This window comes from Jaculus jaculus, chromosome 15 (genome assembly GCF_020740685.1).
Source record: "Jaculus jaculus isolate mJacJac1 chromosome 15, mJacJac1.mat.Y.cur, whole genome shotgun sequence".
Taxonomy (NCBI): Eukaryota; Metazoa; Chordata; class Mammalia; order Rodentia; family Dipodidae; genus Jaculus; species Jaculus jaculus.
Genome location: NC_059116.1, coordinates 33,477,676 through 33,500,524, shown reverse-complemented (window position 1 = coordinate 33,500,524; position 22,849 = coordinate 33,477,676). Strand labels below are relative to the sequence as shown.

The 22,849-nt window shown below is 51.2% G+C and overlaps 2 protein-coding genes across 2 annotated transcripts; both read right to left on the bottom strand.

Annotated features, from left to right (window-relative positions):
- Nucleotides 1–302: 302 nt before the first annotated feature.
- Elane (elastase, neutrophil expressed) lies at nt 303–2,187 on the bottom strand. Its single transcript, XM_045134715.1, has 5 exons — nt 2,124–2,187; nt 1,687–1,843; nt 1,420–1,561; nt 616–849; nt 303–503 (listed from the first exon to the last, which is right to left on the bottom strand). Exons 1-5 carry the CDS (start codon nt 2,185–2,187, stop codon nt 303–305), a joined length of 798 nt encoding a protein of 265 aa, XP_044990650.1.
- Nucleotides 2,188–10,374: 8,187 nt separating this feature from the next.
- Nucleotides 10,375–13,999, bottom strand: LOC101594350 (myeloblastin-like). Its single transcript, XM_004654682.2, has 5 exons — nt 13,933–13,999; nt 12,896–13,061; nt 12,033–12,159; nt 11,179–11,436; nt 10,375–10,587 (listed from the first exon to the last, which is right to left on the bottom strand). Exons 1-5 carry the CDS (start codon nt 13,997–13,999, stop codon nt 10,375–10,377), a joined length of 831 nt encoding a protein of 276 aa, XP_004654739.2.
- Nucleotides 14,000–22,849: the final 8,850 nt, after the last annotated feature.

The following is a 22,849-nucleotide window of genomic DNA, read 5'->3' as shown; positions in this document are numbered from 1 at the left end:
GATAGGAAGATTGCTGAGAGTTTGAGGCCACCCTGAGACTACATAGTGAATTCCTAGTCAACCTGGGCTAGAGCGAGACCCCTACCTTGAAAAAAAAAAAGAGAAAAGAAAGAAGCAAAGTGGGGGACAAGGATTCACTTCTCTGCCCAGAGCCTTACTATTGTCACCTCTTGGTGACGGGTACAAACACTGTTCCCGACACTCCTGTAGTCCACAAACACCAATAGTCTACAAAACAGAACACGCTTTTATTGTTCTGGAAATGGGGAACCCCATCATGGGCAGCTGAGGTAGGGCCTGTCCTAGCGGGTTCTGCTGGTGGTGTCTCTGGAGTGGAGAAGGGGATTGTCCTCATGTGCTCTGACAATGGAGTTGATCCAGTCTGCGAACTCTGCCACCGGGGCAAAGGCGTCCGGATAGAAGCCAGAGCCACAGCCTCCCCGGATGAAGGAGTCGATGCCTTGGACCAGCCCATTGCAGACCAAGGGTCCACCAGAATCCCCCTGTGGAAGAGTCAAAATCAGTGGCTGGATCACAACGTGCCCGCACTGGGAAGTCCTCTCCAGAGTCTGACCACCATCCCTGCTGCTGTAGCCCAAAGCAGGCAGTACGTACGAAGCAGATGCCAGCTTGCCGGCGTGGCACTAGCGTGCACACGTTCACACGGCGGCGGCACAGGTTGGTCACCACGGTCACGTTGAGCTGTTGGAGCACGCTGGGCGACTCCCGGTTGGTGCCCAGCCTGCCCCAGCCCATTGCCAGGCATCGCGTCCCATTGGCCACGCCTCTGCCCTGGGCAGGCAGCTGGGCCACCTGCACATTGGTGTTGATGGTGGCTGAGCCATTGAGCTGTGGTGATGGAGAGGGAAGGAGGACAGAATGACAAGGAGCCACTTGGAGCAGTGGACACAGACCCTCCTGCCCAGCCTCAGTACTTGTGGGGACACCTGAGTGTGCCACCTGGTGCCAGGTCATGGGGTAAGAAATGTGTCCCCTCCCCTGGAGGACAGGACATTGTACCCAAGGGAAACAGTAAGTGCTCAATAAAGTCACATGAGAAAGGCAACAGACCCTCCCAGGAAATATCCTGCAAGGTGGGGTGAGATCCGGGAGGAACCGTGACCTCGAGTCTCCAGTTGGGCCAAAAGTGAAGATTTTGCATCGTTTTCCAAAGATAGGGACAGGGTGGTTGACTAGAGACACAGAATAGTATGTTGTGATAGTTGCTAGCAGGCTCACTCAAGCAGGACACCGGGTCCTGAGGTGGAAATTGAGGCACACAGAGGACATTGTGTCTAGTGAGAGCCAGGTCTGTCCCTGTGCACCCCACAGTGACCCCATGTGTCCTCCTTCTGCAAGCCTCAGGGACTTAGCAACGTGACTGCGGCACAGGACACCCCTCCCTGCTGCCCCACACACCTGCAGGACCACGATGTCATTCAACAGGCGTATGGGGTCAAAGCCATTCTCAAAGATACGCTCGATGGCAAATGTCTGCCGGGTGGGCTCCCGCCTCCGGAGGTTGTGAGCGCCCAGCACCACCTGCACGGACCGGAAATTCCTGCGGGAGGTGAGGAGGGAAGGAGCATGGGTGGCCCTGAAGGACAGACCTCTGGGGGTCCCCAGCTGGCCTCCCATCCCACGTGGACACTGAGCTGGGATGGTCCGTGTCTGAGGGCGACTCACAGGCCATTCACGCAGTGTGCCGCCGACATGACGAAGTTCCTGGCAATCAGAGTCGCACCACAGAAGTGGCCTCGGCCCAGTTGCAGGGACACCATGAAAGGCCACGCGTGGGCCCTAGCTGGCTGGCCACCCACGATCTCTGAGGCAAGCACAGGGCCTGGAAACGCATAGGGTGGAAGAGATGAAAGTTTGCCTTGAAAACTTGATCCCACACACACACACACACACACAGAGACACATACTGGGGACCCACAGAGTGGATGGGGAAACTGAGGCATGGACAGGTAGGAACCTACCCGATTACCTTGGATTTGAGACCTAGTGGCTTCCCTGGCTTACAAACCCAGCTCTCAGTTTCCTGATGCTGGATTTGCCGATAGGAACCCGGTTCTTTCTGAGCGCCTCATCCCGGGTCATATACACAGCAGGACACTCACCACGCAGGAGCAAGGCCAGCAGTGCCATGATGGTTGGACTGGACGGTCGTTGCCTGCAGGTCATGGTGAGTCCAAAGATCTAAGCTATGTCCACACCAGGAGCCCACCAGGCCATCTTATAGCTGGAGGGGGACAGCCGTTGAATTGCCTCATGCCAGCTCAGCCCCACTTCCTCTCTGGGGTGACATGGAGAAGTGTGTGCTCAAATTCAGGACTTCCCATTAAATAATGAATGCCCACTAAACTTTTATTATTATTATTATTTTAGGTAGGGTCTCACTCTAGTCCAGGCTGACCTGGAATGCACTATGTAGTCTCAGGCTGGCCTTGAACTCATGACAATCTTATCTCTGCCTCCCAAGTGCAGGGATTAAAGGCATATGCTACACATTGTTTTTGAGACGAGGTTTTCCTCTGTAGCCCAGGCTGGCTTCAAACTCCCTATGTAGCCAAAGATGACCCTAAATTCCAAATCCTCCTGCCTCCACCTCCCCAGTTCTGGGATAATAGGCATGCACCACCACACCCAGCCCATGACATTAACCCAGGGTTCACAGCTGAGGGCACATGGAGGCCAGTTGGCCCCAGCTTTGTTGGTTGCTCTGCCCAACAAGGAGCTCATTTCCACCCAGGCTCCGGCCAGTCTTGGCCACTCTGGGGAGGGATTGATGTCCTGGCCGGACATCAGAATGTGAGTTCTTATCCATGTCTGGGGGAAGGCCCTGCACCCCACAATGGAGGCAGGGACTTCAGGGCCCCCTGCCTTGCAGCTGACTCCTCTCCTGAGTCTCCCTCCCAGGAGCCTTAGCCAAAGCTGTCGCAAGACAGATGTCTCAATTCTGGGACAAGGTGTGGGGGCGGGAACCAACGGACCAGGACAGGCTGGTAGGGTGCCAGGGGCACCTGTTTCTGCCAGGCTGAAGTCCTTTATCCCTGGTGTGTGAATCTCACATCTCCCCACTACCGATGGCTACCCTTTTCCTCAAGCTAGGCACACTGTAATTGATTAATCAGTGTTTGCCATTCATCCCTGAATTTGGCATGTCGATCTAGAAAGGCTTCACTGCTATCCTGAAGTCCTCATGGAGCATCTGCTGTATATATCACCCTGGATCATGGTGGGAGATGGCACAGAGCTAAGGAGACAGTCTTTGGGAGGCTTGCCGTATACAGTAGACCAGATGTAATCAGAGCTGAATTTTTGTTTTTCCAGGTAGGGTCTCAACTCCAGCCCAGGCTGACTTGGAATTCACTATGTAGCCCCCAGCTGGCCTCAAACTCACAGCAATCCTTCTAGCTGCACCTCTGAATGCTAGGATTAAAGGCATGCACCTCCACACCCAGCCCCACCAGCTGCATTTATTGAGCAACACCTGAATACTCTATTTACTTATGCCAGAATGGTTAAGTATGTCCGCTGAGGGCTCTCATCATTGTTCCCACCATGAAGGTTCAGGCCAGTAAACTAACCCTCTGTGACTCAGACTCTTCCTTGACCCTCCTTTTCCCAGAGCTCCAGGTTACATTTACTTGTTTTGTTTGTTTGTTTCGAGGTAGGGTCTCACTCTAGCTCAGGCTGACCTGAAAATCACTATGTAGTCTCAGGGTGGCCTCAAACTCACAGTGATCCTCCTACCTCTGTCTTACAGGTGCTGGGACTAAAGGGTGCCCCATCACGCCTGGCTACATTTTTAAAAAATATTTTATATTTATTTATTTATTTCAGAGAAAGGGGGAGAGGGAGAGAATGGGGTTGCCAGGGCTTCCAGCCACTGCAAATGAACTCCAGATGTATGTGGGTTCTGAGGAGTTAAACATGGGTCCTTAGGCTTTGCAGGCAAGCATCTTAACTGCTAAGCCATCTCTCCAGCCCCAGAGGGAGACAGAGAGAGTATGGGCACACCAGGGTCTCCCTGTGCTGCAGATGAATACCAGATGTGCCACTTTGTGCATCAGGCTTTATGTGGGTGCTGGGGAATTAAACTTGGGACATCAAGCTTTGCAAGCAAGTGTCTTTAATGGACCTCTCCGGTCCCATATTTCTTTCTTTTTTTTTTTTTTTTTTGTGGTAGGGTCTCACTCTAGCCCAGGCTGACCTGGAATTCACTATGTAGTTTCAGAGTGGCCTCAAGCTCACAGTGATCCTCCTACCTCTGCCTCCCAAATGCTGGGGATTGGAGGTGTGCACCCTCATGCCCTGGGGGTCTTTTTGTTTTTTTACAGACAGAAAGAGGGAGAGAGAGAAAGAGACAGAATGGACACGAACTCCAGACATGTGTACCCCCCTTGTGTATCTGGCTAACGTGGGTCCTGGGGAATCGAACCTGAGTCCTTTGGCTTTGCAAGCAAATGCTTTAACCACTAAGCTAGCCTCCCTCTTTTTTATGGTGTTTTAAATTTTTTGTCTTTTTTTCAATTTTTTTTTTGTTTTTTTGAGGTAGGGTCTCACTTTTTTTCAAATTTTTATTAACAACTTCCATGATTATAAAAAGTATCCCATGGTAATGACCTCCCTTCTGCCTTCCCCCACTTTCCCCTTTGAAACTCCATTCTCCATCATATCCCTCCTCCTTTCAGTCAGTCTCTCTTTTATTTTGAGGTCATGATCTTTTCCTCCTGTTATGCTGGTCTTGTGTAGGTAGTGTCAGGCATTGTGAGGTCATGGATATCCAGGCCATTTTGTGTCTGGAGGGAGCATGTTGTAAGGAGTCCTACCCTTCCTTTGGCTCTTACATTCTTTCTGCCCCCTCTCCCGCAATGGACCCTAAGCCATGGAAGGTGTGATAGAGATATTTCAGTGTGAGCACTCCTCTGTCACTTCTTCTCAGCACCATGGTACCTTCTGAGTCATCTCAAGGTCACTGCCATCTGAAAAGAGAAGCTTCTCTGTCAAAAGTGACAGTAGCATTAATATATGGGTATGAACATTAAAAGAAGTGTATACTGGACAGTTTGTTGAGCATAGTGTATACGTTTAGCCAGACAGCAGCAGATGTTACACCCCTAGGGCTCATGACTACCCCTGTTTTAAGTTTCCAGTATCAGGAATGTATTCCCTCCCATGGAGTGAGCCTCCAGTCCAATTAGAGGGCAGTTGGTTTCCACCATGACAGATGTGCCACTATTGCACCCGTTGGCTCATTTGGCCTGGGTGGCCAAATATAATTTTTGCAGTGTCTCCACTATTGAGTATCTTCACTGGTGATTTCTCTCTCTCCCATTGAACTGCATGCAGAATGGCTTCTTCCAGCTTTCTGTCAGCGGGTCTACATGGAGGTTATCAGCTCAGCTCCAGCAGGATTTTTCAGTGGCTTTGCAGCCCACGTGTGTGGAGTCCTCAGCAATAGGGTCTTACCATCTATTCCTGGTGGGAAACCAAGGGCATTGGCAGTGGCCTATAATGATTTGGGGGCATCAGGGACCTCCCTGGCCAGCAACTCACTGGAAGGTATCCCATCCCTGGCACTGAAAATTTTCTAGGAACAATCTATGGCTCCTGAGTGTTCCATTGTCCAAAAAAGTAGGTTTCCATGTGATTTATTTATATATTCTTAGGTTTTTTTTTTAATTTATTTATTCGAGAACGAGAGACACAGAGAGAAAGACAGATAGAGGTATTCTTAGGGTTTGATTAGCCCTCCCTCCACCTTTCCTTTACTCAATCTCTTCCCATGACCTCACTTGGGCCTTTTCACCCCCATTATTTATTCTTCTACTTACATATATACAATACCATGCTATTAAGTACCCCCCTCCCTTCCTTTCTCTTCCCTTTATATCTCTTTTCTAGTTTACTGGCCTTTGCTACTGAGTTTTCTTCCTACTCACACAGAAGTCCAGTCATCTGTAGATAGCATCCACATTTTTTTTTAATGTTTTTTTTTTGAGATAGGGTCTCACTCTAGCTCAGGCTGACCTGGAATTCGCCATGTAGTCTCAGGGTGGCCTCAAACTCATGACGATCCTCTTATCCCTGCCTCCTGCATGCTGGGATTAACATTTAGATCTCCCACCTTTTTTTTTTTTTTTTTAATTTATTTGAGAACGACAGACACAGAGAGAAAGACAGATAGAGGGAGAGAGAGAGAATGGGCGCGCCAGGGCTTCCAGCCTCTGCAAACAAACTCCAGACGCGTGCGCCCCCTTGTGCATCTGGCTAACGTGGGACCTGGGGAACCGAGCCTCGAACCAGGGTCCTGAGGCTTCACAGGCAAGCGCTTAACCGCTAAGCCATCTCCCCAGCCCCCCACCTTTTTTAATGAGAGGGAATTGGTGTTCCTGGGCCTCAGCCACTGTGTGACCTTGCACACTTGTGTCATCCTGTGCATCTGGCTTACGTGGAGTCTGGAGAGTCAAACATGGGTCCTTAGATTTCACAGGCAAGCACCTTAACCACTAAGCCATCTCTCTAGCCCCCATTAACTTTTTAATTAGTTATTTAGGGACTTAGGGAGATGGCTCAATGCATAAAGGCACTTGCTTGCAAAGCCTGCTGGCCTGGGCTCAATTTCCCAGTACCCATGTAAAGCTGGACAGGCATTTGTTTGCAACACCCAGAGACCCTGGACTACATACATGTACACACACCCACATGCAAATAAAATTATGCACACAGCTCTGGGTTCCACCCTCAACACCATATAAATCGGGCATAGTCGAGCATTGTCTGTCATCCCAGCACCTAGGAGACTGAGACAGGAGGATCAGGAATTCAAGGTCATCCTTGGTTAGTAACCAAGGCAGTAACAAGTAACCAGAGGCCAGCCTGGGCTTGTTGAGATCCTGTCTGAAAAAAAATGTTTGAAAGGGGAAGCATAGTACCTGGCATGATGGTGCACACCTGTGACTACAGAACCCTGGAGGGAGGAAGATTGTGATAGTGAGACCTCGCCTTAAAAAGAGAAAAGAGGGGGCTGGAGAGATGGCTTAGAGGCTAAGTGCTTGCCTGTGAAGCCTAAGGACCCCGGTTCGAAGCTCAATTCCCCAGGACCCACGTTAGCCAGATGCACAAGGGGGCACACGCGTCTGGAGTTCGTTTGCAGTGGCTGGAGGCCCTGGCGCGCCCATTCTCTCTCTCTTTATCTGCCTCTTCCTCTCTCTGTCTGTCACTCTCAAATAAATAAATAAATAAATAAAAAGAGAAAAGAGGGGAAAAAAAGTGATAGAGAGAAGAGGGATGGAGAGATGGCTTAGTGGTAAAGGTGCATGCTTGTGAAGTGTAAGGATCCAGGTTGGATTCTCCAGGTCCCATGTAAGCCAGATGCATATAGTGGCACATGGTGGAGTTTGTTTGCAGTGGCTAGAGGGCCTGGTGTTCCCATTCTCTCTCTCCCTTTCTGTCTCTAATAAAGAAATAAATAAAAATAAATCTTAAGGGCTGGAGAGATGGCTTAGTGGTTAAGCACTTGCCTGTGAAGCCTAAGGACCCCGGTTCAAGACTCGATTCCCCAGGTCCCACGTTAGCCAGATGCACAAGGGGGCACACGCGTCTGGAGTTCGTTTGCAGAGGCTGGAAGCCCTGGCGCGCCCATTCTCTCTCTTTCCCTCTATCTGTCTTTCTCTCTGTGTCTGTCGCTCTCAAATAAATAAATAAACAAAAAATATTTAAAAATATATTTAAAAAATAAAATAAATCTTAAAAAAAAAAAAAAGAAAAGGGACAGGCATGGTGGTACACGCCTTTAATCCCAGTACTCAGAAGGCAGAGGTAGGAGGATTGCCATGAGTTCGAGGCCACCCTGAGACTACATAGTGAAGTGAATTCCAGGTTAGCCTGGGCTAGAGTGAGACCCTGCCTTGAAAAATAAAACCAAAAAGAAAAAGAAAAGTTAGTGCACGCCTTTAATCCTACTGACGCAGAGGTAGGAGGATTGCCATGAGTTCGAGGCCACTCTGAGACTACATAGTAAATTCCAGGTCAGCCTGGGTTAGAGCAAGATTCTACCTCAAACACACACACACACACAATTTTTTTTTTTAAAAGGGCTGGAAGGATTGCTTAGCGATTAAGACACTTGCCTACAAAGCCAAAGGACCCAGGTTGGGTTCCCCAGGACCATATAAGCCAGATGTGCAAGGTGGCACATGCACCTGGAGTTCTTTTGCAGTGGCTGGAGGCCTTGGAGTCCTTCCCTCTCTCTCTCCTCTCTATCTATGTCTCCCTCTGCTTGCGATAAATAAATAATGCATAAGTATAATGTTAAAGAAAAAGAGAAAAAACAAGGGGCTGGAGAGGTGGCTCAGTGGTTAGAGGCACTTGCTTTCAAAGCCTGACAGCCAGGTTCTATTCTCCAGTGCCCACATAAATCTTTAGCTGTTGATAAAAGTTAAGAGTCAGAACCAGGTGTGGTAACACATGCCTTTAATCCCAGCACTCAGGAGGCAGAGGTAGGAGGATGGCTGTGAGTTTGAGGCCACCCTGAGAGTACATAGTGAATAGCCTGGGTTAGAGCAAGGCCCCACATCGAAAAAAAAAAAAAAGAGGGCTGGCACTTGCCTGCAAAGCCTAACAACCTGGGTTCAATTCTCCAGTACCTGTGTAAAGCCAGATGCTCAGTGGCACATGTGTCTGGCATTTGTTTGCAGTGGCTGGAGGCCATATTTCTCCTATGTTTCCAAATAAATACTTAAAAAATAACAAACGAGGGCTGGAGAGATGGCTTAGCGGTTAAGCGCTTGCCTGTGAAGCCTAAGGACCCCGGTTCGAGGCTCAGTTCCCCAGGTCCCACGTTAGCCAGATGCACAAGGGGGCGCACGCATCTGGAGTTCGTTTGCAGAGGCTGGAAGCCCTGGCGCGCCCATTCTCTCTCTCTTCCTCTATCTGTCTTTCTCTCTGTGTCTATCACTCTCAAATAAATAAATAAAATAATTAAAAAAAAAATAACAAACGAGGGGCTTAGCAGTTAAGAGCACTTGTCTGCGAAGCCTAAGAACCCAGGTTCAGTTCCCCAGAACCCACATAAGTCAGATGCACAAGGTGTTGCATGTGTCTGCATCTCATCAGGGTAGAGGCCCTGGTGCATTCTTTCTCTTTATCTCATTCATAAATAAATAAATTAATTAATTAAACAATAAATAAATTAATAAAACTTTTTAAAAGGTTGGAAAAGGGACACTTGGGTGTCCTCACAGGGCTTGAATTAATCCACTGCCACCAGGTGGCGGCAGAGCGCCTAAATCAGAAATCCGCCTTCCTCCAGAGCCCCCACGCCTCATTTTAGTGCCCACTCAGGGCTGTTCTTTGACCCCCACCTCTTCCCCTATGGGAACACCCCATCTCATTTTTCTGTCATATGTACGTACGTATGTGTGTGTGTGTGTGTGTGTGTGTTAGGGTCTCACTCTAGCCCAGGTGGACCTGGAATTCACTATGTAGTCTCAGGCTGGCCTTGAACTCTCAGCCATCCTCCTACCTCTGCCTTCCAAGTGCTGGGATTAAAGGTATGTGCCATGACACACAGCTATATTTTCTTTCATTTTTATTTATTTGAGAGAGAGAGGAAAAGGCAGAGAATGGGCGGGCCAGGGCCTCCAGTCACTGCAAAGGAATCCAGAGGCATGTGCCACCTTGTGCATCCATTTCTTCAGCCCTCACCTCATTTTTCATTCTTCCTGGGGTACCTCTCCCAGAGAAACGATTTCCTTTCTTTGCAACCCCTGGCCAGGCTCCTTTCCAGCCACACTGCTCTGGCCTTCCTGTGCCTCAGCTTGCTCCCAAGACAGTGTTGGTGGTCCCCCATTCCTGTCCACACTTTAACATCTGGCTTCCACATTACCTCCTCATCTAGGGAGCAGGCCCCACAGATGCAGAAATGTCCCATCTTGGGCCAAACTGCCAAGTGTGACATCAACTTGGCCCTCAAAGAGCTCCAAGGTGGAGGACACAGAATAGAACGCCCCTGGTCAGAGTTGAGGTGGCTCCATGTCCCAGATGAGGAAACTGAGGCAGGAGATGAGCAGTAACTCTCCCAGGACCACACCGTAGAGGCTGGACTCGAGTCCCCAGCTGTGGGTGTAGGGAGTTCTCCACCCCACATCCGAGGTGACCCTGGTACCCATGGAAAGTGAAACAGGATCCAACGTTGTAACTGAATTTCAGCTTTTATTGAGGTCACACGAAGTGGGGAATTGAGCTGTCCTGGCTGCAGAGGATTGGAGAGCAGCTGGGGTGGCCATAAGACCTCCATGGTCTCGGAACAGGAAGAGGGCCTTCTGGAAGGATCCGCTCTGGAGGTTCTCCGTCCAGGACTTGCTAGTGGCTTGGATGCTGGGCTGGCTGGGGTGCAGAGGGCGGCTGCGGGCCGGCCTCGTCCCCCGCGCTGAGCAGCACCGTGTGAATCCAGTCCACGTACATGGACACCCGGGCAAAGAAGTCGGGGAACTGGCCAGTGGCACATTCCCGGATCACGAAGGAGTCTACACCTTGGAGGACCCCGTCACAGACCAACGGGCCACCCGAGTCACCCTGGAGGTGTGTGGGGGGGGCACAGAGTCAGTACTGAGGCTGGTCGCGTGGAGGGGGGGACCCAGGGGCAGCTGGTGGTGAACGACGGGGGAGAGGGGCATTTTTTGGCCTCCTGCTGGACACTGGGGACAGCGAGGGGCTGGGAAAAGAGGTCTGTGGTGTAGGTCAGGAGCGACCATCCTAGTCCAGGGTTGAGGGGCTCCCCCCACTCCTTGTGTACCCCAAACTGGTGCCACCCTGCAGGTGGGGACATTAGCAGAGCTAGGAGGTAGGAGCAGACCTGGAAACTTGCCACCTTCGCCTGATCCGTCCAATCGGGAGCCCCTCTCTCTGGAGAAGCCCCGCCTACCGGCCAGCCAGACCCACCCCCTCTAGTGCCAAGTCCTGGGGCCCGCCTCCCAGACTCAGGGGCACCCCACCCCTGCAGGCCGCACCCCCGAGGCCATTCCTCTTTGGCCCCGCCCCCAGCACCCCCGTCCACCGCGGACAGCCTCTTCTGAAGCCCCACCCGCTCCACGCCCCCACCCTCCTTGGACCACGCCCTCCCTAGGCCACGCCCCCTTCAATTTCCGCGCGCGCCACGGGACTTACAGAGCAGATGCCGGCGGCGCGGCGCGGTACCAGCATGCGTAAGTTGTGCGGCCGGCACAGGAAGGTGACCACGGTCACGTTGAGCTCCTGCAGCACGCGCGGCTCGGGCGCTCGGGTGCCCAGGGAGCCCCAGCCCATGGCCAGGCACTGGACGCCCTGAGACAGCCGTTGGTCCTGCTGGGGGAGCGGGGCCAAGGCCACCTGGGCTCCGAGAGAGGCCGGCCGGCCCAGCTGCGGGAAGGGGGGCATAGTGAGGGCCTGTCCCCGCTCCCAGTCACCCATCTTGCCTCCTCTCGGCCTTTCCAAGCATCGTTTCCGCCACCCGGACTCCCGTCACGACACAGTGCAGAACACTTACTGAGTACCGACTCTACACCCAGTCCTACTTTTTTTTTTTTTTTTTTCGAGGTAGGGTCTCACTCTGGCCCAGGCTGACCTGGAATATTCACTATGTAGTCTCAGGGTGGCCTCGAACTCACGGCGATCCTCCTACCTCTGCCTCCCAAGTGCTGGGATTAAAGGCGTGCACCACCACGCCCGGCTTCCCAGTCCTACTTTGAACTCCAAAGCTCCAGGCGTGGACAATTTAAACATTTCAGATGAAATTCTCTTCTGCCGGGGGAGATTGGAGGAGATGCTTATGGGGTGGGAAGGCTTGTGCGCCACACAGGACGGCGGGCTGAAGGTAATGTGTCTAGAACCCAAGCTTGGCCCTGCCCTGCCCCCGAACCTGAAGCTCGGGCACAGCCTGGGCGCAGTCCGTGAAAAAGGTCGGGGCCACTTGTGTCCCACCCACAGCTCCATGGTCTTGGTGAGGCATACAGTAAGTGCTCAGTAAGCCTCCACCTGAGCACATCGTTGAGGGTTTCCTCCGCGTTGTAGTTGTTCTGGAAAACCCGACTGATGCTGAACTTCTGCTGCTCCGGCTCCGGGCTCAGCAAGTCGTGGGCACCCAGCACCACTGACACCAGATGCGGGGGTCTGGGGAGTCGGGATGTCGGAAGATGTGTTTGTTTGCAGTGCTGGAGCTAAAACCCAGGCATTATGCATGCTAGGCAGTAGCTCTATCGCTGACCACGCCCCCAGCCCTCACTGTGGGTTCTGGGCTGTCACTCTATTGCTGACAACGCCTCCAGCCCGCCCTGTGGGTTCTAGGAACTCTACCTGTGAGCCACACCCCAGTCTTCTTTTTTTTAACCTTTTGTTGTTGTTGTTGTTTTTGATGTAGGGTCTCACTCTAGCTCAGTCTGACCTGGAATTCACTATGAAGTCTCAGGGTGGCCTCGACTCACCGCAAACCTCTGCCTCCGGAGTGCTGGGATTAAAGGCGTGAGCCACCACGCCCAGCTATTTTTAACCTATTTTGAGAGACTCACTCTTACCCCAGGCCAACCTCAACTCTCAAACCTGCCTCAACCTTCCAATAGCTGGAAAGTTAGGACTATGCACCAAGGCCCACCCAGTCTCTTATTTCCTACCCCCCCTCTCACCGATCTCAAATCCACCTGTTCACTCCACTGACAGCCTGAGACCCCCAGAATCTCTGCCAGGCTGGGGAGTCCATGTATGAGGATGCTCCTGGGAAGAGGCTGCTGGACTTGGGATCAAGTGTGGAGCAGGAGGGTTTTTGGAAGCTGAGCCCTCCAGACACCCAGCAGGGTTGTGCCACCCACTTGGACCTGCTGTGCCCACGCTCCTTCAGACCCCTCCCACTCACATGTCCTGCAGGCAGTGGGCAGCTGTTAGCACGAATCTTGGGTGGATCAGGGTCCCACCACAGAAATGGCTCCCTGGAATCCCTCTGAGCTGCAGGGACGCCACATATGGTCGGGAGTGGGGCTGTGCCTCCCGGCCGCCCACGATCTTCACTGCCTGGACGGCACCTGGGAGAAGCAGGTGTCAAGACCATGGACCAGCCTCAAGGCCCTTGCTGCTGTGTGACCTCAGGCTGACGGTGGATGTCTCTGGTCCTCCATCTCTCTGTCTGCACAAGGCACAAGCCACTGTATCCAGCATCTGCCCTGCCCAGCTACTGCGGAAGGGCAGTGGGGCTTGGCTTGGAGATGACATTATATTATCATTATGTTGTTGTTGCGTGAGGCAGGGTCTCACTTAGTAGTCCAGACTGGCTTCCAGCTTGTAGTGATTCTCCTGCCTCAGCTTCCTGAGTGCTGGATAGCAGGTATGTGTTACTACACCTGGCCTGCAATTACTGTTGTTATTTTGGGAGAGGTCAAGGTAGGGTCTCTCTTTAGCGCAGGCTGACCTGGAATTCACTGTGTAGTCTCAGCTCAGGCTGGCCTCGAACTCATAGAGACTCTCCTACCTCTGCCTTCCAAGTGCTGAGATTAAAGGTGTGCATCACCACGCTGGTGTACTGTCTCGACCTTATTTTGAGTCAGAGTCTCCCATTGTTTTGGAGCTCACCAATTAGGCTAGACTACTAGCCAGTGAGTCCCTTCCCGGTGCCGGGATCACAGGCACAGGCATGAAGCCCCATGCCCTGAATTCATGTGGGTTCTGGGATTCGAACTCAACCTCTCATGCTTTCAGGTCAAGCACTTCACCTACTGAGTGAAAATGCCCAGGTCTCTCCATCATTGCACATTCCCCACCCAGGCATTCAGCCCAGGAGCACATGGATGCTGCCTCAGTCTCCCCAACTGTGCCAAGAAGGGGCTAGACAGAACCTTGTGGGTGGACATCCCCCCAGAATCAACAGATGGGTAGGCTGGCAGGACATGCCCCACTCACCTCCCAGGAGCAGGACTAGCAGGAAGGAGGCTGGGACAAGACTGTGCAATCTGCTGCTTCTGGCCATGACCAAGGTCTGGGTCCCCACAGGGTTCGCCTCTCTTATAGCCCAGCACTGCAGGAAGCCGTTCAACGACCTTTGCTGGACTGTGAGCCTACTTCCTCCTTTTATCTTAGGGAGTTTGGGGGCCAGACACCTACGTGAGGTTGGACTTCGGGGGCTTTGGGCTCCAGGGGTCTCAACATCCTGGGTGTGTGGAAAGCCAGTTGATGTCCATCCAAGCTGGGGGTTCCTGGGACAAAAGGACAGCATGCCCACAGTCCTGAGTCTTGGTGTTCATTCTTTTCCTCTAACATGGTTCTTAGTCAAAGGGTGATTCTGTTCACAGGGGACCCCAGACATGACCTGGGGAGCTCTGGGCACAGAGCAGAGGAAGATTCCTCTCACCACCCCACTGGGCCCAGGACACCCACCCAAAGAATCACATATCCCCAAATATGAACAGAGCAGATGGTGGAAGTCTAGGTGCAGATAAGGTATTTGAATAATGAACTTATTTATATTTACATAGTTATTCATTCCTTATTATTATGATTTTATTTATTTATTTATTTATTTATTTATTTATTTATTTATTTGACAGAGGAAGAGGGAGAGAGTGAGAGAATGGGTGCACCAGGGCCTCCAGCTACTGCAAATGAACTCCAGATGTGTGCGCTCCTTTGTGCATCTGGCTAACGTGGGTCTGGGGAATTGAACCTGGGTCCTTTGGCTTTGCAGGCAAATACTTTAACTGCTAAGCCATCCCTCCAGCCCTATAATTAATTTTTTTGTTGTCGTTGTTATTTTTCTAGGTAGGGTCTCATTCTAGCCCAGTGTGACCAGGAATTCACTATGTACTGTCAGGCTGGCCTTGAACTCATAGAGATCCTCCTACCTCTGCCTTCTGAGAGCTAGGATTAAAGATGTGTGCCTCTACACCTGGCTTTTTGTGGGTTTTTTTCAAGGTAGGGTCTCACTCTGGCTCAGGCTGACCTGAAATTCACTCTGTAGTCTCAGGGTGGGCTCGAACTCTCAGCGATCCTCCTACCTCTGCCTCCCGAGTGCTGGGATTAAAGGTGTGCGCCACCACACCCGGCTTGGGTTTTTAATATATACATATATAGATTTTTTTTTCCCCCCCAAGACAGGCTCTTACTCTAGCTCAGGCTGAGCCAGAACTCACTCTGTTGTTCCAGGATGGTCTCGAATTCACAGCAAGCCTCCTACCTCTGCCTCCCAAGTGCTGGGACTAAAAGCATATGCCTTTAGCTTTTTTTGTTTTTTGTTTTTGTTTTGTTTTGTTTTGTTTTCCGAGGTAGGGTCTCACTCTAGCTCAAACTGACCTGGAATTCACTATATAGTCTCAGGGTGGCCTCAAACCCGCTGCTAGGAGACAGAAGTAAGAGGATTGCCGTGAGTTCAAGGCTACCCTGAGGCTACATAGTAAATTCCAGGTCTGCCTGAGCTAGAGCAAAACCCTATCTCCCGAAAAACCAAAAAAAAAAGAAACCCACAAAGAGAGAAAGAGATTACTGAATGTGGCCCCACTCCCAAAAGTCTTGTTACAGTTTCCGGTGAACGAGAAGCGACGCCAGCAGGAGCTGCTGGTTCCGGGACACTGCTGCTTCTCTGACAGTCCCCCGTCTTATGCAACAGGAGAGCTGATGGGAACCAGCATGAACCCTGCTCCAGAGAGAGCGCACCGCTGCCTGGCATCTGCGTCTCAGGACGATGCCCCAGCATCTTCTGAGACCACTGTCCTCATGAGTGAGAACTGTCCCCACCTATCCTGCATGCACAGGCTGTTGGAAGGTCCCAACATGGGCTCTTGCCATGAAATCCTGCTCCATCTGGTCCTGTCTCTGTGAAGGATGACCCTTGACATGGGTCTTTAGGGCCCAGTTACCCAATTCTCCTGTTCTTTTTGGAATCAGTAAATGGGGAGTGTTCTGAGACACCCCAACCTACGCTGAGACATCAGGCCTGAGATTTCATGCTTCTAGCACCAGCTGACTGCCATCTTTCTACCACTCACTACATCCCCAGCCCACTTAACTATTTTTTTTTTTCGAAGTAGAATCTCACTCTAGCCCAGGCTGACAAATTCACTCTGTAGATTAGGGCTTGACCTCACAGAGATCCTCCTACCTCTGCCTCCCGAGTTGGGATTAAAGGCAGGCATCACCACACTGGGATATATATGTACTTTCTTTTTTTTTTAATCGGGCTTGCCGGGTGTGGCAGCACACACCTTTTTTTTTTTTTTAATTTTTATTTATTTATTTGAGAGCGACAGACACAGAGAGAAAGACAGATAGAGGGAACGAGAATGGGCGCGCCAGGGGTTCCAGCCTCTGCAAACGAACTCCAGACGCGTGCGCCCCCTTGTGCATCTGGCTAACGTGGGACCTGGGGAACCGACCCTCGAACCGGGGTCCTTAGGCTTCACAGGCAAGCATTTAACCGCTAAGCCATCTCTCCAGCCCTGTACTTTTTTTTTTTTTTTTTTTTTTTTTTTTTTTTTTTTTTGAGAGAGAGAGACAGAGACAAAGTATGGGCACACCAGAGCCTTCTGCCACCGCAAATGACTCCAGGTACATGTGCCACTTTGTGCTGCTGGCTTTATATGGGTGCAGGGAAATCAAATTCAGTCCACCAAGCTTTGCAAGCAAGTGCATTTAACCACTGAGCCATCTCTCCAGCCCAACTTCTTCTGTTGAGACAAGCTTTCACCAAGTTGCCCAGGCTGATCTTGAACCCACAGCCCTCTTTTCTTAGCCTCCCAATATGAGAATGACATCCACAAATTCACTTCCTGTCTCTAGATTCATCTGTTCTGGACACTTCCTGCCCATGGAACCTCACTGAGTGTCTGGTCCTCTGAGCAAGATGGCTTCCATGTCTCTCCGTACAGTAGTGTGTAGCAGAGCTTCTCCTGTTCACAGCTGATTAATAGGTACGCATGGGCCATGGTGAGTGTGTCCATCATCTTTCTATGGACACTGTTGAGAATGGTTCATTATGGACACTCGTGTGAAAGCCCAAATCTGCCTGGTGTGGTGGCGCACGCCTTTAATCCCAGCACTCTGGAGGCAGAGGTGGGAGGATCACTGTGTGTTCGAGACCAGCCTCAGCTACAGCGAGACCCTACCTTGAAAAAAATAAAACCCACATCCGAGTCTCTTTCCATCTCTCTTGGGTGAAGGGGTTATGACGTCTGGTTTATTTTGGGGTGTGTTTATCTTTTGAAGCACCCACTGGGCTATTTTTCAAAGTAACCCCTCCATTTTATTTCCACCAGGAAGGAATACAGGTTTTGGTTTCTCACATCCTGTTTGCTTGCTTGTGAGGTTTACTGCCCGCGTTACAATCATGTTGTTTGCAGTTCTGAGTGACAAGAGTCGGTGTGTTTTGGGGGGGTCAGCCTCATCTTTCTTATGTACCTCTTAGGCCCTCAAACCTTGGCACACTCAGCATTAGTGATCCATTGTGACAGTGTCTCCCACAGTAACCACATCAGGCTTTGAACTTGAGCTCCTCTTGCCTCAGCCACTGGAAAGCTGGGATGACAGGTCTGTCCCACTACCCCTGGTTCAGACCCATCTTTGAAGACAGAGAAAGTTGGAGCACTTAGTTGGGCATCATAGCCAGCAACTTTCCCCTCATCCAACCATCATGGACTGAAGGCATCAAACGAGCTGCACAGAGAACCCTCAGGCCAAAGACCACACATTGTGGGACTCCATGATAGAAAATCCAGACAGAAGCCGGGCGTGGTGGTGCACGCCTTTAATCCCAGCACTTGGGAGGCAGAGGTAGGATCACTGTGAGTTCAAGGCCACCCTGAGACTATACAGAATTAATTCCAGGTCAGCCTGGACCAGAGTGAGACCCTACCTCAAAAAACCAAAAAAAAAAAAAAGGAAAAAGAAAATCCAGACAGGCACTCCCAGAGAGAGGAAATAGATTCATGGGTGACAGAGGCTGTGGAACAGACAAGGTTCCTTTAGGGTCATGGAATGTTCTGGAACTGGACAAGATACAATTCATTGTGAGTACATTAAAAGAAACTACTGGGGGCTGGAGAGATGGCTTAGCGGTTAAGCACTTGCCTGTGAGGCCTAAGGACCCCGGTTCGAGGCTTGATTCCCCAGGACCCACGTTAGCCAGATGCACAAGGGGGTGCATGCGTCTGGAGTTTGTTTGCAGTGGCTGGAGGCCCTGGCACTCCCATTCTCTCTGTCTCTCTGTCTCTCTCTCCCTCTCTCTCTCTCTGTGTCTATCACTCTCAAATAAATAAATAAAAATAAAAACAAAAAAAATTGAAAGAAACTACTGAAGCCGGGCATAGTACCTCAATCAATCAATCAATCAATCAATCAAAAAAAACCCACCTGCATTTAAATAGGTGTTGTTTTTTTTTTTTTAATTTTGCGAGGTAGGGTCTCTCACACTAGCCCAGGCTGACCTGGAATTCACTATGTAGTCTCAGGGTGGCCTTGAACTCACAGTGATCCTCCTGCCTCTGCCTCCTGAGTACTGGGATTAAAGGTGTGTGCCGGGACAGAGAGATGGCTTAACAGTTAAGGCGCTTGCCTATGAAGCCATGTTCAACTCTCCAGATCCCACATAAGCCAGACACACAAAGGTGAGGCAAGCACAAGTCCTACATGCCCACCAGGTGATGCAATCATCTGGAATTTGCAGTGGGTGAGGCCCTGGCACCAATTCTTTCTCTATCCTTCTCTTGCACACTCTAAAATAGTAAAATAAAATAAAAATACTTAAAGGCGTGTGCCACCACACCTGGCTGAATCCAGCTTTTGTGTGGGGCTCTTGAGAGGGACTCAAGTCTCCCAGGAGGCAGGTCAGAGTAGACCTTGGGTTGGTAACAGCTCCAATAATGGGGTTCCAGGCTTCAGCTCTGGCCTTCACTGACCCTCCAGCTCAGGCCACTTAAACTGTCCACTACTAGCCCCAGGTCTTGTCCCAGGCCAGCTCTCTCTGTCTTCCCCACTCCAGCCTCCTAAAGCCCCAGCCTCATCCACTCCATCCTACTGAGCCTCTGTCCCCTCTCCTGGCCCAGTCTCCTCTGCCCACCCCATGCTTGCCATCTTGCTCAGCACCTAGAGAAGCTCGAACTGTGGATTGTGAGGTGAGAAAGCTCAGGGTGGGCCTCTCCCTGTACCGCAGTTTCCCCATTCCTACGACAGGACACAAACAAGGCCTGCCTGGTGGAACCGGTCCGGACACTGAATCCTCTGTAACGGTTTCTGGCCCTTCCTGGCAGGCTCTGCCCTTCCGCCTTCCTCTGAATGTTCCCTGGCTCCCTTGTGCCCTTCAGTTTGGCATTGTGCCCATTCTGGCCAACATACCCCATCTGCACTATGAAGATGTTGGGATGTCAACCTAGGAGGCTCCGGACATCCCTTTCCCCTCTGGTGCCCTCCAGGTGCTGGTATCCATTGCCACATCTTTTCCCCCTTCCCTCTCACCAGGGCTGTTAGTGGCTTCCTTTCAACATAGGATTTCCAACGGCCAGCCAGACTCCTCCTCCCATCTCCTGACAGCGAAACTGAGGCTTGGAGCAGGGCCACATGGAGAGGGCTGTCTCCCTCCAAATCTCTATTTTCCCCCTGGGCCTTCTCCATGCTGGACCACAGGGAGGGAGACAGTGTTGCATCTCAGTGGCTCCCACCTGCAGAAACTGACCCAGGACCTCATCCAGACAGGCGATTCACCCCATCCCTGGACACCCGAAAGTGTGGATGCCTTTAATTCCACCTTACTGACATTTAAAAAAAAAATACTTATTGGGCTGGAGAGATGACTTAATGGTTAAGGCTTTTGCCTGAAAAGGTAAAGGACCCCAGTTTGGTTCCCCAGGACCCATGTAAGCCAGATGTGCAAGGTGGCACATGCATCTGGAGTTTGTTTGCAGTGGCTAGAGGCCCTGACATGCCCATTCTGTCTCTCTCTCTCTCCCTCTCTCTGTGCCTCTTTTTCTCTCACTTAAATAAATAAATAGTATTTTTAAAAACAATATATATTTATTATTTTTTTTAAACATTTTCTTTTTTTTTTTTTCTTTTTATTTATTTGAGAGCGACAGACACAGAGAGAAAGACAGATAGAGGGAGAGAGAGAATGGGCGCGCCAGGGCTTCCAGCCTCTGCAAACGAACTCCAGACGCGTGCGCCCCCTTGTGCATCTGGCTAACGTGGGACCTGGGGAACCGAGCCTCGAACCGGGGTCCTTAGGCTTCACAGGCAAGCGCTCAACCGCTAAGCCATCTCTCCAGCCCAATATATTTATTATTTTTATTTTTTGGTTTTATGAAGTAGAGTTTTACTCTAGCCCAGGCTGACCTGGAATTCACTATGTAGTCTCAGGGTGGCCTTGAATTCACAAAGATCCTCCTACCTCTTCCCCCAAGTGCTGGTACTAAAGGTATGTACCACCATGCCTGTTTCTCATTTATTTATTTATGTGAGAGAGAGTGTGTGGGTGTGCTGAGGCCTCCAGCCACTGCAAACAAACTCCAGATGCATGTGCCACCTTGCGCATCTGGCTTATGTGGGTCCTGGGGAATCAAACCTACGTCCTTTGGCTTTGCAGACAGGAGCCTTAATTGCTGGAGCCTTAATTGCTAAGCCATCTCTCCAGTCCTTGGCATTCCCTCCACCCCCCAAGCTTATCTTTAACTTGCTATGTAGCCAAGGAACTCCTGATCCTCCTGCCTTCACCTCCTGAGTGCTGGGCGACAGGCATGTGCCACCAAACCTTTTCTGCCTAGGCAGTCCCATTCATGGAGAACATCCCTGTGGCCTCCTCTCTGGGGCAGAAGCACTTACTGCCACTGCAAAGGCCAGGAAATTGAGGCCCCAGCAGGATTCCCAGTTCAGGGAGGCCGTTAGCACACAGAAAACTTTGGAAGACATGGAATCAAGTGTGAAAGCATGAGTAATTTTGGGAAAATATTGTGACGAGAAGGCACAGGTGTGAGGAGAGCAGAGCAGGGTGTGGAGGGCTGCGTGGATCTAAACACCTTAGGAGAGCTGGGTGGAGTGCAGGACTAAAGAGCAAGGCTGCTGTCTGTCTCTCTCTCTCTTTCTCTCTAAAATAAAAATTAAAAAGTTAATGCCGGGCGTGGTGGCGCACGCCTTTAATCCCAGCACTCAGGAGGCAGAGGTAGGAGGATCGCCGTGAGTTTGAGGCCACCCTGAGACTACATAGTGAATTCCAGGTCAGCCTGGGCTACAGTGAGACCCTATCTCAAACAAAACAAAACAAACAAAAAGAGCAAGGCTGTGCTTTTGTCTGGCTAAATGCATGTATTAATCTCAACAAACTGCCCTGAAAGCACTACACTTAATGTTCATATTCATATATTATTGCTACTCTCACTTTGACTAGAGAAGCTTCTTTTCAGATGGCGGTGACCACTGGGATGACCCAAAAGTGCTGAGAAGAAGTGAGGGAGGAGTGCTCAGCACTGAAAACATCTCACACCCGCCAAAGCCCAGGGTCCATTGCAGAACAGGTGGTCGAAAGAATGTAAGAGCCAAAGGAGAGGTACCACTCCTTACAATGTAACTGTCCGACAGAAATTGGCCTGGAGTCAGGCGTGGTGGCACACGTCTTTAATCTCCACCCTCGGGAGGCAGAGGTAGGAGGATCGCCATGAGTTCGAGGCCACCCTGAGACTACATAGTGAGTTCCAGGTCAGCCTGGGCCAGAATGAGACCCTACCTCGGAAAACCAAAAAAAGAAAGAAAGAAATTGGCCTCGATATCCATGACCTTGCAGTGCCTAGCAATACCTTCACAAGACCCTCATAATAGGTGGAAAAGCCGATGACATTAAAATAAAGGAGAGACTAGTGGAGAGAAGGAGGGGGATATGGAGAGCGGCGTTGTGAAGGGGAAAGTGGGGGAGGGGAGGGAAATATCATAGTTTATTGTCTGTAAGTATAGAAGTTGTCAATAAAAAAATAAAAAATAAAGAAAAAAAGAGAGCAAGACTGCAGCCTCAGACACTCCATGGGTGCAGTCCTCCCCCACCAGAATGACACTCTGGAGGCTTTTCTTCTTCTTTTGAGACACTTGCCTTGATCGTGATCCTCCTGTCTCAGCCTCTTACTTGGGACAAGTGGGCGCCTGGCTTTGATTGAGACCCTTCAGTGGTCGACTGTCAGTGTAGGAGATTGGGCTGTGGTTCCAAATGGGTCTGTTTGGAGCCCAGTATACAGCAGGCACTCAAGCCATGAATAAAAGCAAGGGAGAGGTGCCTCTCCGGACTTGGCGACTTTGGACAGGAACCTAAGCTCTCTGGACCTTGAATCATCTGGGCCCCGGTAGGGTTGGCCAGTCCCTACCCACAGGGCCTGTCTTGACTGAGCAGGAAACACCTGCAAACAGCAAGCACTACATAAGTGCTCATGGTATTGCTGTCCAGGGTCACGAGGGCTGGAGAGGGGGGCGCTGGATGTGCAGAGGAAGGAAGAGGGAGGGGGAGCACATGGTGGGCACAGCGATGGGATAGGGAGGGAGGGTCGGTATGGAGAAAGGGACGGCTGGGGAGGGGCGGAGGGGGGCGGAGGACGGGAGGGGGAGGGCTGAGGGCGGGGGGAGAGGAGGCCGGCTGGGGGAGGGGAGGCTGGGGCACTGGGGAAGGAAGAGGGTTAGGGGAGGGCGGCCCCTCCACGTTCGCCGGCGTCTTTGTCTCCATCGCTCGGGCTCCCTGGGAGCTCACCATGGAAACCGGAGCTAGCTCCCGGCTGGCACGGAGGACGTGGGGGTCGGGGGCCGGGGCACCGTGAGACACGGACAGACCCCCGAGACCCCGAAACTCCAGACCCGGAGGCCGCGGCGG